This window comes from Poeciliopsis prolifica, unplaced genomic scaffold (assembly GCF_027474105.1).
Source record: "Poeciliopsis prolifica strain line A6 unplaced genomic scaffold, Auburn_PproV2 SCAFFOLD002, whole genome shotgun sequence".
NCBI lineage: Eukaryota > Metazoa > Chordata > Actinopteri > Cyprinodontiformes > Poeciliidae > Poeciliopsis > Poeciliopsis prolifica.
The window spans coordinates 4,011,277-4,027,558 of NW_026562377.1; the positions used below are offsets into that span (position 1 = coordinate 4,011,277).

At 36.8% G+C, this 16,282-nt stretch overlaps 1 protein-coding gene across 5 annotated transcripts in view; it reads left to right on the top strand.

The window, feature by feature from the left end:
• The window catches only part of lrp8 (low density lipoprotein receptor-related protein 8, apolipoprotein e receptor), a 146,922-nt gene that overhangs the window by 55,249 nt on the left and 75,391 nt on the right, over window positions 1-16,282 (top strand). For all 5 annotated transcript variants that reach the window (XM_055045312.1, XM_055045328.1, XM_055045320.1 and 2 more), the window contains exon 3: window positions 14,603-14,725. In XM_055045312.1, coding sequence (XP_054901287.1) covers window positions 14,603-14,725 — 123 coding nt within the window. The remainder of the gene's footprint in view (window positions 1-14,602; window positions 14,726-16,282) is intronic.

Below are 16,282 nucleotides of genomic sequence, written 5' to 3' on the forward strand. Positions count from 1 at the left end.
ATCTAAATATTCTTAGGGCACACAATGCAATGTTTGTGCTTTCCTACCAATTTACTGTTGCTTGGTGTAGTAAATTGATGTGCTGGTAGTTATTTACCCAAGTTAATGCAATATTTGAAAAAAAAAAAAAAAACGGATTATATGTGATGTGGTTCATTTACATACACTTTATCAAGTGGAAAGTACAGACACAAACATTAATGAGTGTGATAAAAACAAGTATATAAGTGACAATGACAGTGAGTTAATTGTACCCTAGTGGCTTTCAGAATCACTACATCTCAGTCCAGTCCCATTTTTAGAGGAATGCGAAATTATAATTATTTAATCTGCCAGAAATCTGTTGCTAACATGTCAATTTGGACCAAATATTCCTACACCTTGTTCCATTAAATCCATGAAGAATGACAACAGTTCTGACAACAAGGAAGTGCCCAAACTGGCATAAACACGGTGCACCTCATAAAATAATCATAGGCCGGAGTCTTTTTTTTTTTTTTTTTCTTGGAAAGAATCCTTGTAAATAAATGTAAGATCATCATAACAGCTAGCCAACAGCTATTTTTAAGTGCTGAAATGGGTTCAACCCCTCTGGTGCTTTGCACAAGCTGTACAGAACACAGACAGCCACTCAAGTCCAAACTGAAGCAACAAAACCTCAGAGATAGGCTTCTAAAGAGATGCTTTTCAGGTATTCTTTTCTTATGAATTTGACCTTTTCTTTCAGTCAACACTGCAGCATTAAGTGTATTGCTGAATAACAGTTCATTTGTGAGCTTAAAGCTGTACATTTCAAGATTATCCTCATCTGAAGTTGACAACAAAAGAAAGAAGGTGTGTGGGGGGGAAAGGGAGCAAAATGCTACCTGAAATATTAAAGGCTCTTGTAAATATACAGTATGCACAAGAGGCTGTGCAACCAGTTTTTCTTGTTATCTCCCTTTGCCACACAGACACCTCACCTGCCTCACCTGTAGGAGCCTCTGGTATGAGACTGATGAGGTCTAAACACCCCTCTGGCAGGGATGTCTTTGATGGTTGTTGCCCAGCCGACTTTGCGCAGGGCTCATCACAAGCTTCCCTCTGGGATGCCGAATCCAAAAAACTGCTTGAGGAAAGAAAGCTGCACCCAGAGTGGTGTGAGTGTATGAGTTATTTTGGATGCCCAGTTTGTCTGTAAAACCGACTCTGTAAGGTGTGGGAGTGTGTATGTGTGCCCACCTTTCTGTTCATCTAAAATGTGCCAATTTCTCTGCTGAAAGGGGACAGAGGATGTGAGTTTTACTGGCAGTTCTCGCCAAACAGGCAGGGTTTTCATTTTGTTCACTGGAAGCCAAGTGTGAAAGTTTGATGAAGAGCAATTTGCATCTCTGGATGACTATGAAGAGGTCGGCTTTGTTCTGTGCCACAGAAAAAGCCATGCCTGCACACTGCTTGGCCGCAAAAACCTGCCCACCCCATCACCAAGTGTCACCCACACTTTGCTTCTCCGTCTCTGCCCTCCTGGCACCACTCAAATTCCACTTTGGCCAGTGGCTAGTTTGATATTGTGCTGTGAGGCCAAGAGCACCTGCTAGGAGTTTTTTTTTTTTTTTTTTCTTTTTTCATCTCGCCTTTGTTTGGTTTTGAAAGTGATCCAAAAGCAACCCAGTACCTCTGTGCACACATGCCCAAAATTGGATAAATAGGTGAAGCCAGTGTGAAACTTAAAAAAATAAAATAAAAAATACAGGTTATTCTGTGGAGTAAAGTTCAATCTTTCATCTCAAAGTAGAAATATTTAAGACAACTGTCTCTTGAAAGTTCAGAGATACATAATAGATCTTTTGGAGGGAAATGTCTTATTCCATTACTATCAATCTGTTCTCTGTTACCATCTTTAACCAAAAAACAATTAATGAAGAGGGAAGGCATTAGATGTGGTGGCCAGGGGAAAGACAGGGTTCTTTAGGATTTGTGTGTGTGTGTGTGTGGTAATGGGGCTAAGAAGCGAGCGTCTGCTTTGTATTTGTATTCTGGTGGCCAGGGGTATCCGTGGATACACCTAGGTGACTGGAAAGCATGCAGAAGGAAGAAGCTGGAGAGCAGTTTATTTCTTCACCGTGCCCCTGATACCCACGATGATTAAAAGAGCTTCTCAGTTCTAGGTAACTTTAGGTCATTTCTGTTGAATCCGTTCAAGTTTGTAGCTGCATCTTTAATGGTTTGTTTTGTGTAACTTGTAAGCAAATCTTAGCCATGTTTCTGGAAAATGCATTTATTTTTCATGTATTTGTAATTAATTTAAATAAATATATGAAGTCATATGTCCTGCTGGCAAAATTTTTGATGATGATTTAGATTTTCAATTTATTTTTATATTTGAGTTCCTTCAAAAATGCAGATTCTGTCAAAGCCTTACAGCTTTATGGAACAGTAGTTAGTAGCTATTTGTTTATATGAATTTTCTTATCTTTTTGTTAGACATATGTCTGCTTCCTTGGCAGCAGACAGAGACCTAAACAACCTTGGTGTGTAGATCATAGAGTACACTCCTTGCTGAAGACTCAAGAAAATGGCTCTTTGAGTTGAAACCAAAGCTTGCTTTTGCCATGTAAAAACAATTTGAATCTCAACATTTTCATTTTGGGTCGAGCAAAGGCTAATTTATTCATTTCTGCACTTCTATTCAAGTAATTTTTGTTAATACTGAGGTTCTAAAGAGACTTGGGCTACATGGTGCCAGCTTTTAAAATCGGGACCAACTTGAGACTCGCTGTCTGAATAAGAAAAGGATGGAAGGAAATTACTGCTGCTAAATTTTCAAAATTGTTTGGTTCTTATTCATACTACTCGCTTTTGAAATCTTTGCCAGTTTTATATTTCTTATTATTTTTACCAAACGTAAATTTATTTCTATTCTATCATTTATTTACCTGTGATGTTGTATTTTGCACTTTGGTCAGCTCAGGGTATTGTAAATCTTCTACGTAAATACACTTTGACTTGACTCGACTAAATCTCCCCACATAAACAAACACCATTTCCAGAACTCTGTCTTGGTCAAGTTGAGATGTGATCCGATTAAATCTGAAAGAAAAGCTCCTTTAACCCACTCATAGAGTAGGATGATTCATAAATCAATGACTCCCACCACCTCTCCCTCTGTCCTCGTTCGTAATGTTCTAAAATCAAGCAGCTTTGAGGACAAAATGAAAAGAGCTTAGTCATTGTTGAACTTCATTCATGTGATAGGATAGGATATGTTGGCCTTGAAGGGATTAGCAGGGAAAATATGATTACTCAGACAATATCAACTGGCTTCTGAATCACTACACTTCATTTTCTTCATGTTCTTCTCTAAAGAACACGAGGTTCATAATATTTACCTACCTCTAAAAGAGTTGTATTGTGAATTCATAATATGGATTCTCAGAAACTCAAAATAAGTCATGTTATGGTTTTCTAACAAGGTGTCAATGAAACCATCAACAAAAATGTAATCGACAGAGCATTTTTTTTGTATGGCTTGCTCAAAAAAATGCAAAAATGAATTTCAAATAAACTATAAGAAAGGTTCAATATATGTAATGTTTAATCTTTTTTCAGAGATAATCTTTCTGTAAAAATTATAACAGCTGTAACAAAGAATACTAGCCTAAACATGGAAATAGACATGTGCATCAACACAAGTATTTCATCTTAATATCTGAAGAACATCATATTTAACGTAGACCCAACAGATTAGTGATTCTTTGCCAAGTTGAGAATATTCCCACTGAATATTTATTCTCATTTAGTGACAATTTAATAATTTAATGTGATTGCGTGTGTGTAAATTTGATGTTGTAAGCAGAGCAGACACAAAAGGCTTAGCTGACAATTTTCAATTGGGGATATAAATGTAGAGGTAAAAAGCTGAAGATAAAAGTGGAAGAGAACCATAAAAGTAACAGAAAATTAAGCCACATGAGAAACAAACAAAGGAGAAAATGCCATGTGCTGTTGTGTTTTTTTGTTTGTTTTTTTGTTTTTTTTTCTAACAGACGCGTGAGAGGGGTGGGGTCGGCATCTAACCAAAAACATGATGATTGCCGTCTGCCGTCACTTAGTTACAGTCAAAGCAACTAAAAACATGTTGGAACCTTCATTTAGAGAAAATGAAGAGAAAATAAACAGCAACATAAAACCTCTGTTGTGATTTTTAAGTAAATAAAGGCACACATACACACAAATGATCCTGGTGACCTTTGTTAGGCTCTTTGTTGTTTCCAAGATTAAATCATTTGGAATTTAAATAATTTTTCTTTCATAGCTTCAACAATAGGAATTTGTCTCCCTGTTTTGTCTGTGGATGTGCAGCAGGCTTTATTGGAATGCCCTCTTCCTTCCTCCCCTCCTTGTCCCCAGCCACTCCCTCTGGCGAGTGCTGATTTTTGATAATAAGCCCAGTAGTAGCCGTCACGTGGCCTGACCAGCAGTGCGCGGCATGTGTGCTGGCTAGGGACTTGAATGGCGATGGAGGAAGAACAGGGCTGTACAAGAAGGGAATTAGAAGACCCACAGTGAGCACTGATTCATACAGCCAGCGGGAATGTTGTTTGCTGGTACAAGACTTTTCTTTTGTGTTTTGTGGAGGCGGCCCCTGAAACATCGCCTCTTTCTGCTTGTCAGTCACTTACTAGGATGATAAATAAAGATCCGATTTTATACATTTTAAGAAGTGTTGCCACATGCACAACAGTTATGTAGGATGCCACATTAGTAATTTGCATTTATTAATTATCTTAGTAATGAAAGCTGTTCATAATTTAGCATGTGTTCAAACTTATTTCTTTATTGCAATAAAGCAATGAGTTTATTTAAAGTGTGTAAGGCAGATGAAGTGGGGCATCTTTATTTTTTTCTGTTGTGTCTTCCGCTTAAAAGGCCACACGACAATATTTGTGTTCAGATTGTGTGTATCTTTGCATGTGTACGTAACCACAAGGGGGTTGGACAAACAGAGCTTTCAAATGACACTGTATGTCCCCTCCCCCAGGTTTCACAAAGGTTTTTACAGATCCAATGGGACAGTTATGTGTGCATATGAGAAAATGTTTATTTCCATAATTTGTGTTTGATATTTTTTTTTTGTCTAAAACATTTAAGTGACAAAAGCACAAATCTAATGAAATATGTAAGGGGACAAGTACGTTTCACAGTAATGCATGTGTGTTACTGTATAGATTATGAAGTGTTTTTTTTTTTTTTTCATTACAAGAAAATGTTTTATTCCCCCCAACGTAGCCAAAACAATTTGAACATCAAAAATACCAATATGAGTCAAAGCACACACCATTAATGCTTTGGTTACTATTCCACAGTCATCCAATCATTTGTTTTCAATTAAGACAAAAGGCAGATTTGCAATAGATCTGGAGAAATAAAGCAAATACTGGAGATTTTAGATGTTTATGTGGAGTGGAGCAGACTGAGAGTATTTATGGCTGATGCCATTAAAGCAATGGCCATGTCTAGGAAAGAGTGTCTGATACTGAGCCTGGAGTATTGGGGTAAGACGTGGGGGAGGGGATCGGGTGTGTGTGTGTGTGTGTGTGCAGGTGTGGGTGTGAGTAAGAGGTTTGCTATCGGTCTCTGAGTGTTTAATAAATCAATGCAGGTCGAGCCTGAGAGCGGCATGTCGCCTAAATAGTCTGCTGTTAGTGGGGATTTGTAGAGTCAGAGTGTGTTTAGTTGTACTGGTTGAATGCAGTACAGAAACAATGAAATGTGACTGTGCATGTGTCATTTCTAATAAACGATACAGAAGCTGAAAAAATGACCTCATACCAAGATGTCTGTGAGTACAACCCACTCCAGCTTCTTCTACCTCTCTTCCTTGTGGAGGACAGAATTTGTATAATCCCAAATGTGAGTTCAAGAGCCGTTACAAGGTCCCATCTGAGTAAATCATCTAAAGGAGAAAAAATCTAAAGAAAAAAAAATGTCTGCTTGTTTTTTCCTCACCACGTGCTCCCTTGGTGGGCCCTTTTGTGCTGTGACTTAATTAGCAGTCTCTTAAGCTACACCAGTGCAGCATACAGGGGCTCTGGTCTCAGATCTCTGCACTCATGATGGTTTGTCTAAAAAAAAAAAAAAAAAAAAAAAAGTTAAGTGTGACATTCAAAGGACATTAGGAAATGGAGAGAGAAACTAAAAGAAAAGAAAGACAAAACAGTTGAAAACAGGAAACAGTTGTATTTATCTAGATTTACACTACCTACTTCATATGTTAAATATGTACAGTTTACATATCTGAATTGCCTCCCTCTCAGAGAGTGGGAGGTCTGATTAAGCCATTTAAAAAGATTTTATGTGGTAGACAAACACATAGTAATGCATAGCTGCAAAAAGGAAAATATAATAGAGAAGCCTGCACTGATCCTTGAACTTAAAAATATTGAGTACTTTATGTTGATATTTCACATAAAATCCAAATGTGTACCAACATATCTATTTGTAAATCGACTAAACTTAAAACGATTTGGGGGTATGAATACTTTTCAAAGTACTGTCTGTGTATGTTGGAACATAAAAAGTAAAACAGACAGAGACTGACACTTTTCATTTGGAGGAACCATGTTCATTCCCCTTGAACACTTTTTGTCCTCGTTTTGCCTTTGATCATCCCTCGTGCTTTGGATCTACTTGTCTTCGTTCAGCTCATGTTTCCTTCAACTTCAAAAATAATTTGCAGAGAACAAATGTGACATGAAAGTAAGATGGAGCAATAAAAAGGGGGGCAAGCGTGGAGCTCAACTTGGAGGGTCTTTGTGACATGTGGCTGATGCAAAACTTGTTGTTTTGGGAAGATGTGAAAGTGTGTGGATGTACGAATAACAACCTGCAAGACTGCCAATCTTATCAGGATGCTTAATAACGTAGTTTCTCAGCCAATGTAATGTTAGAAGTGATCAAATCAATAAAAAACAAAACAAAACTGTTTATTATGTAAGTAACTGTTGCCATCATAAGACTTGCTTAGGTTAAACTTACCAATCAAGATTTTCAGGTTTGTGAGCTCATATTAAGACATGAAGTCCCACTACAGTCACTTCATTATTTAAGTTTGGTATAGTTGAGGGAAAAAAAAAGAACAAAGTCTAGGCTTCATTGCAAATTTGGTAACTAGTACCTTCAGGCACCTCCTCTGTTTATTTTCTGTATTTATTTTTCCAGTTTAATATAGATGACAAACAGGAGCCACAAGATGACTCAGAATATGCACTGACATCACACACTTGTGCATTAAAACCATTGTGCATTCAAACTGATTGTTTGAATGCACAAAGGTTCATTGACTAGCAAAAATCACATTTAAAATGAATCATCCACACAACAAAACATGCATTATGAAGTAAAGCTTGAAAAAGAAATTATTATTTAAAGAACAGAAGTTTGAATATTTAAGTCAAGTCTGTGGCTGAGGAAGGAAATATCCAGTAAAGTTCTGGGAAATTAGACTGCCATTTTAAAGTGCTAATATTTGGTCAAAGTGTCGAGCAAATAGCTCGACACCTTTCATCTCATGCCCATGTCTTTTCTTGATTTGAACAGAGAGATCAGGCCACTAGGTAAACGAGATAATGTAAGCTCGTCTTGGACGGAAGCATCTATTTTTTGCCATTATGTTCCCCATATGATAAAACGTGTTTGAATATTATGTAAAACAAATTTTTCATTAGCTTTCTCTGGATGTTGCTCCAAATCAGATTGAACTAAGTCATATTATTTGTCTGCAGGAGCTTGAAACACAGAGGATGTGTGGCGACTTGTTTTTATTCTGAAATCAGTAAAGAGAGATATAGTTGTAAACAGTTTTATCTTTCCACACACAGCAAAAAAGAGAGATTAGCCTCTGTGACTGCATGCCTTTCTTCCTCAAAGTCTCTTTTGTCAGCTTATTATTTTTTCATCCTGCTTTAGAGGTAAAGGTATCTCACAACTTTATACAGAGATGAACCAAATAGTCACATACTTAAATGTCAATTCATGCATTAATAAGAAATCCAGGGATATGAACTTTCTGAAAAAAACTCCACCTGTCTTGCCTTCTTGTCGTTTTGAAGTCACAGAGTATTTGAAGTTGCTTTCTACCTTTTCTTCAGTTCTCTTTGATCTTACCCCCTGCTGGTCTTCAGGGTCGTTTTTTTACCTGATTATATGATTCAAATGTCACCCAGGTGCTCTGGGTCCTGCCCAGTTCTACTCACATGTGGTGCACAACATAAATGATTCTCTTGTTTGTTGTATGTTGTTTTGCTTGAAAAAGTTATTGGCCTATTGGTCTGGTTCTCTTGAGCCCACAGAAGGGGATCATGAAACGGTAACAAGCTTCTTTGAACCTGTAGGTGGTATTTGATGCTCAGAAAGGAGCATAGCATATTGTGTGTTTGATCACACAACACACCACAGGTCTGGGGTTCACGTCACATTGCAACCCTTTGTAGTGCGTGCATCAGAGTCTACAAACAGACCAATACATGCATTCTAATTCATTTTATTGGATTATTAAATCTATTATTTTGTTTTCATGTCTTTTATTAAATCATTAAAGTATATTTGTTTCCATTTCTGTTGCACTTCCATATTTTTGCAGTCAGTTGGAGAACTTTTATTCACATTTTTTTTTTTTTTTTTATGCACATGTATTTTTTGCAGTTGGTATGTAAATAAGTTATTTATATTTTAACATAGTAAAGTTCATCCTTACTAGAGGAAAGCAAAATCTTCTCTCAGTCTTGTCTTGCAGTCTGCCATCATATATGTTTCCCAAGCGAAATTGCTGTTTCTGCTTGTTCACAGTGACTTGGTAGCCAACTGATTATTGGGAAATTCAATGAGCCTTTAATCTCCTCAAAAGACCAACATTATACTTGTCTGTTACTCCATCACATTTTATGTTCGCCTCTCCCCCACATTTGTGGTCTAACTCGTTGATTAACAGTCTCTTTCATCCATCTGACACGCACCGTTCTTTAGCTCTTTAACCGATCACAACAATGTGGAAGACCATCTATTTCCTCTCCTCTTTCTCCAACATTCAGCACACTCATTTCTTTCTCACTTTCTGTAGTTTTTCTCATTTTTCTCCCTTTGCTCTCTTGACTTGCTTGCTCTTTGAAGGTCCTGTTCCCTATAGTTGTTCACAGTCATAGAAAAACTGAACCGTATTTTTTCCTTTTTGTGTTGTTTTTCTGGGATGCATTGTTACAGGACATTTTTGTACTTGCTCACAAGGGAATACAGGTGGTGCTTTTCATGTTTTTTGAAAAAAAGTATGAGTACATTCTCTTTATAGAGTTTGAAGACCATGTATTGCTGGGTTTTTCAAGGCTTTCATATTGTTTTAGATTAACAAGGTCACAAAAAAAAAACATTAAAAAACTGTCTAATTTAAACACCGGTTAGAGTATTTACATGTTTTATCTACATTTTTGTGTACTTTTGAATATGAATATGTACACCTAGATATTATGTCATGCACCATCATTTTTTTCAATTTTCCTTGTCAAATATCTATAATGTATGTTTTTGCATTTCATATATTTGTAGGCAGTTTGAAATATCTGTATGCTTGCTGTCCTACATGTTTGCTTTTGTCTGCACCAAAATAGCTGCAAAAAAGAAAAAAAAAATGGCATTGGTGTAACAATGAACCCAGGTTTAATTCTGATCCAGGGTTTGATTTCCTCCAATATAGGTAACCAGGAATAAATTAGAGCTAAATATTATTTTTGATAGTAAGTAGATGGAATAAACCAGCTTAATGTCCTGCTAAGCAACTAAAGCAAGGATTTTCACTCAGCTCACTTAATACACCTGACAAAGGCAAGACATATTTTATTTATTTATTTATTTTTTCATGCATAAGTAAAATTTGCATTTAGCAAGTCTCAGAGAAGGAAATCCACATTTTGGCATCTGGAGTGAATAGATCCTGATTACTGGTGACACAGTGTTCCCTTAGTTATTTATGTTTCGGTCACTGTTTTATTTCTGGATTCCTTTTACTCTGTGTCTAGCGGAATGGAAAATTGAATGACTTCAAGGCAACAGGATGACCTTTACCTGTTCTCGTCTTGAACGAGTGTTCCAAAACATGTTGGCAGTAATACGTAGAGCAGAATCCTAATAAGCTGCAAGCTTGTGCAGGTTGGTTATAACTCGAGGTGAACAGCAGTGGGTCGACTTAGTCACTCATTGATCCCCGGGGTTTTAAGAGTGACAGTTGTTGAATGTCAGCAGAGCATTAACATTAAACATTAACACAAAGATATGTATTTAAAGGGTATCTGACTGTTAATCTACCCAATACTTTCTCACTCTAATGCATTAGTAGAGATGCCGATATGTCAATGAGTTGACACTGTGACCTGTTAGAGGTGTGGCATTAAAAGTATCAAAATCAGAGCAGGACTTGTTAGACTTAGATGTACAGTTTTAATTTTTTTTAAAAAACATACAAAGGCCTACAGCAAAATATTAAATTACATTTGCTTTTGGACAAGAGATAAAGGCAGTTTTAAAATGAAATTGTGTCCATGTGATATAATTGCATGAGATTCCTGAGCACAAACCTATTGTTCCCAATTTCTCTATGGAACATAAAGGCTAGCTTTAGATTAAGACCCGAAAGCTTTAATTGAGTGGTGGAGATTTGACCAAGTCTGACACATTTACATTATATTGATTTAAATGATCCCCAGTAAACTATGCACTGAATGAATATTCAATTCTTGTGTCGTGTCAGAATATCCATTAGGTCATCATTATGGTCTCTCCTAAGTTTTCCAAGTGAAACTATCAGGTTCATATTCTACATCAGTGTCCCATATTGGCTTTTATTTGTAGCTGCGTCCCTTTGTCTTTTTTGATGCTGTTCATTCACTAATGTTCTCAAAGAAATTTTCTTTCGGAGAACTAAATTGTAATTAGATTAAACTATGCAGGAGTGAACTCTTTTTAGTAATTTGTAGGCCGCAGAAGCAGTTTTCTTTCCACTAAATTTGATTTATAGTTTATAACAAAGTTAAAATTGACAACTATGTATTATGATGGTTCATAACATAAAATCCCAAATAAATATTAGAAGTTTGTGGTTGTTACATGACAAAATATGACAAAGTTTATGAAGTATTTTTCACAGCAACTGAAAATGCTGCACTATTCCTTCGTACATAATTTTGTCACTCAAGGTTGTAGTCTGCAGAGTAAATGGCATGTTCATATGCAATGTTACTAGTTTTACATATCTGATCACATGTAGAAGAATGCCATGAATATGTAACATTATGTGCTGTGGTTGCTTGGTGTTACTTCATCTTTTCTGAGCAAAATCAAGTTGTTCTAAGCTTTATGCCATGATTTCAGCAGAGACAGACTTTAGAGTTGCAAAGAATTAATGCATGGTGTAAAGGCCAGCAGGACCTTACACGCAGCAAAACTATTTATGATAATATATACCTGTAACAGCATAATCCTTCACTTGTCCGGAATACATTATTTAATACCTGGGAATTAGCATTCAAATTGTCAGGAAAGCAAAGATCAAAATAAATGTAAATAAACTGAATGTCATTATGCCATAGTCAGGACAATAATCGGTAAAACATATAGAATAAATACCTAAGAGAAGTGCAAGTGAAGTGGGATGATGGGGCAGAATTGAACATTTGATGGTGCAATTTAAATGTGAACAAAGTTATTGATGGCTCAATAATGTCGATAAAATCTGCCAGGAGCTACAACGGTGTGTCTGTTTCTCGCATAAATATTCATCCCTTTTTCCATCAGGAGACAGGGGACTAAAATAAAACGTTTCGTCTCCACTCTCGGTGGAAGGGTGGTTGGCATGTAGGCTGTGTGTGTCTGCATGATGGCGTGCGTGTGTGCGCGTTTGTCTAATGTGCTTATACATCTTCCCTTTCTCCACATTCACTCTCACACCTCATAAGCTAGATTCAGACTGTTCCATATGGATGGCACTCGTATATGACAGTTCTTGGTCGATCGGAATTCAAATATAAGCAGCTGTTTGGGTGTGCATCAGCAAGTTTTGAGAAGCGGTGAAAGACTTGAACAGACATTATAGATTCTAGTGCAGCTATATTGTTTGATTCTACAGTTAATAATCATGTTATGCAAGTCTTTTCAATCAAGTCATTGATGTGAATCTGTGTTGCTAATTGAGTGTAAAATTTTTACATTTACTGTCGGAGCAAGAAAAAAAAGTTGATTTTTTTTATTTTTTATGTTTTTGGAGTTCCTTAATTTTTTTTTTTTTTTCACTGTTGAGCATTTAAGCTCTGAACACAAAAAAATCTGAGTATGAATGACAATCATATTACAGCTTTAACTTGAAATGTGTTTGCTTACAATATCTTCCAGACAGGTTAATAAAATTCACATTGTATTTGTTGATGGACACCAGCTTTTCAGTTGCTTTTACCCATAGATTAAAAGGGCAAGTATAATCAAATTGCATTTGTTCTCGAAGAGAAAAGAAAGATTTATTGGATACTGATGGGATTATATTTACAAGCCTCTTTATTTTAATGAGTCTTTTGTGTTCATAAACTGTATGTTGCAACCCTGACTTTTACTTTTGCTCTTTTGCACCATCCTCTGATTTTAAAAAGCCACTTTTGAAGATTAAGATGATCTACATCAGCTGATGTAACATGAAAGAAAATCCTAATTTATGGATATCTGACATGAGGCTTATTGTGATTTAAGATGCCACTGACTGCACTTTTTTTTCTTTTTTTACTTCCGAGGGGACATTCCTTGCATGCTCTACAAATCTCTGTTATCAGGCTATAAGCAGAGATTCAGTGAAAAATGGAAAAAAAGAAAAGCAGACCGGAAGAGATAGGATTTATGCTAACATGCTGGTAGGAATGAAGGGGATTTATGTGATCCTTTGTGATGACTGATGGCATTACATGAGACCCTGCAATGGCAGTACATTTCCGTCACACATTTTGTCTCTGTATCCCCGTTTTCTCCATCCTGGTTTTTCTATTTACCTTTGTCTGTAGCTCGGACTACTCTGCAAGTCTCCGGGGAAATGCTGCTGATTTATTCTAGACCTACACCTTCTTTAGTTCTATCTCTCTAATGTCTTCAACCCCCAACAAGAAGGCTCTTTTCTCTTATAAAAATCAATATTGTGTGTGCTGGTGAGCACGTGCACATGCAATTTATTTTTTGCCTTACATTGTAAGCAAAATGTCATATACATATAGAAAGGATTTATCTCCACTGCTGCGATGGTGTCAGTTTTCAATGCTTGTACTTCATAGTTATTGCTCCCAGATGTGTTGTCAGTCACACCAACACTGCGGGATGTCATGCACTATACACAATAAACTTCAAGCTAATAAGGGTCCCGCTTTACAAACAAGAGGATATACTGCCAGGGCTGGAACAAATCATTGTCATTCATTAAAATGAATCTGTGATGCAATTGACTGTAAATGTTTTCAACATAAAATCCTCCAGTATTCTAGAGTGTCCTTTGTTGGGGAAACACATTTTTCATAAACCTACAAAGATGAGGAAATTTGACACCAAGTGAAATATATGTGCAAAGTATAAAACTGTTAAAACACACTTTTACAGACAGGGTATGCTGCAAAGTAAAACACAGATGCATAATTTGTCGTACAATTTCCATCTTCCAACTTTTCCTTCATTGAAAAATTGTCTTGAGTTGAAAATGTGAAAGAAAAGGCAACAATTGTCATTGGTACAGTCAGGAATATGCAGAGTGGTTTTTACATTGAATATTCTCTTGTACAGAGGAGAAAAATAGAAGTTACACTTGTCCGACAAAATACATTTTACACATCTGGTCCTTTGCTAACAAAAGGAATCTTGGAATACAAACAGTTTGGACAGAATCTGTACATTTTGACACATGATTTCACTTAGCAAATGTCCCTGACCCACAGTCAGTGTGAAAAAATAATCTTTGTCAAAGAATAGTTTATCGAAGGCCTCTCAACCTCCTACGTTCTAAGCTGCTTGTACAGACAGCAACAGACAGCAACAGCAACAGTTTTAGTCAAAACGTTATTTGCTCATGATTAAATAAAAATTTAACTGGAAAATTGGTTTGGAATTGGAGCTCAGGGATTATCTTTTGACTTTTGCCAGATTTGAATTAATTGGCCTTTTTGAATGAATTTTAAGATGTTTCTTTTCTGCTCATTTTTGCCTCATGCTGTCAGTGTGTACAATAGTTGATCCTGTAATTGCTGGGTTGTATGATCCTTCAAACGCCTGCTGCTATTTGTTGATCATTTTGGTCTAACGGTAGAGCATAATAAAAAAATATTTTTACCAGCCTTATGGATTTGGGGAAAATAGGGTAAATATTGGGCTTTTAAAGTGCAGTTATGCAATCTAAATTGTCATTTCAACTCTCTCCTTTTCTAAAAACAAAAAAATTGGTTTTGTAATAAAAATGAGAAACTGTTTTTAAAGTGCAATAATGCTGTTAACCCAGTGTATATTGGCTACAGGATTTCTTTTTGCAAGTTTATCAGAGTAAACATTTCTTTCATTTCCACAGCAAAGAAGACTTGTGCGACCACTGACTTTGCCTGTGAAAACGGACAATGCCTGCCTGCTAGGTGGCGCTGCGACGGAGAACCAGAGTGTGCAGATGGTTCGGACGAGGCTGATGCAATCTGCAGTAAGTAGCTTCACAGATGCATTGCATGTTCGACATGCGAACTTAACCACACACGTTGATAAGCGGTGCCACAAAAGCAAACACTGATATAATGACAGATGGAACAGAGAGTCAGGTCGGTCAACACCGACTCACACATACAGAGTTGACACATCTCACATGTGCTAACACATGTGGTGTGAGTAGGTAGGTATCCGTGAGTCAAGCAGAAGTCAACTTGCATATTTTAGAGAGCACAAACATCTGCATTACATCAGCAGGTTTTTTTTCCCTCATACAATCATTCTGGATTCACGACAGTAGTTCTGTTCCGGTAACACTTTCGTCACTCTCAAGGATGTCCATTCTTTGTGCTTGCTGCATTTTGCAACCTTCCATTCCTTGAACACCACATCAGAAAATTGCTTTCAGTTGGACTGGCGTACATGGTTTGATCAAGGCCAAAGGAGTGACAAAGATTTTGACTTCTTTTACATCATTTCCACACAGTTGACATGAAAAGCAGAAAGGAATAATTTCTTATTATCTCTATTACTTTTACCTTACTAAGCAGCTGATCAGAGCAGGAAAGACCAAAACTTTACTACTTGTGGTTAGATATGTTACTTGAGAGACTTATAAATTATAACCACAAAGCTAGACATAGGCAGTTATTAATTACATTAAGTCAGTTATATATACTTGAGAAACTTTTGGAGAAAAAAAAAAACATACCCAATGAGACGGCAGTTGCAGTCAAAAGTATTCTTATTTGAACAGATCAGAAACAGATGGAAAAGCTGTTGCATCTGAAGATAATCATTATTGGCAAACATAAAGATATCCTGTATTTTGCTATTTTTGCTCAGCATCTGGTTATTTATTTCCTTCAATCTAATACTTCAATTGTGTCCTATTCCTGGGGTAAAAAGAGTTTAAACGAAGCAATTGCTTTTTTTTTGGGGGGGGGGGGGGTGTTTGGAGGCATATGTCTTTCTCCTTGTGTGCTTCCACGCTACCTAAGTTTCTCCCATAGATGATCTTTGTAGCAAAACTGCTCACAGTGTCCTTATGCTGCGTCACAGTAAGCTATCATAATTTATCTCAGAAAGCAAACGATAACAGGGGAAAAGAAACATTTATAGTGTGTTAAGCACAAATAGAAGCATTTAGGAGAGGAAGCTAACAGTCTTTACTGGTTAAATGACTTCCCTAACTCGGTAAACTCCAGTAAGTCTAGGAAACCCTTTAGCAAAGTATCAGTTGATGAATAATTTTAATTCCATTGTTCAAAGCTTCAGATTACTAGTTTTTCACTATTCTTGGCAAGTCATCATAAGCCGTCCATTTACAGGACTGGTGAGACACTCGTCAAATATACGTCCTGGTTCAGAGTTAGAAATCTGTCTTTCCCTTTCATTCTTATCATTCAACTCTCACACTGCAACCCACATCCTATTCGACACTTTTTCATCAATATGGATCTCAAAGAGGTGATCAAAGGGGGCTTTGAAGATCCCCAATGAAAAATCTGATTGGCAGAGGCCAAGAACGTGTGTGGGTTTGCATACGAGCACA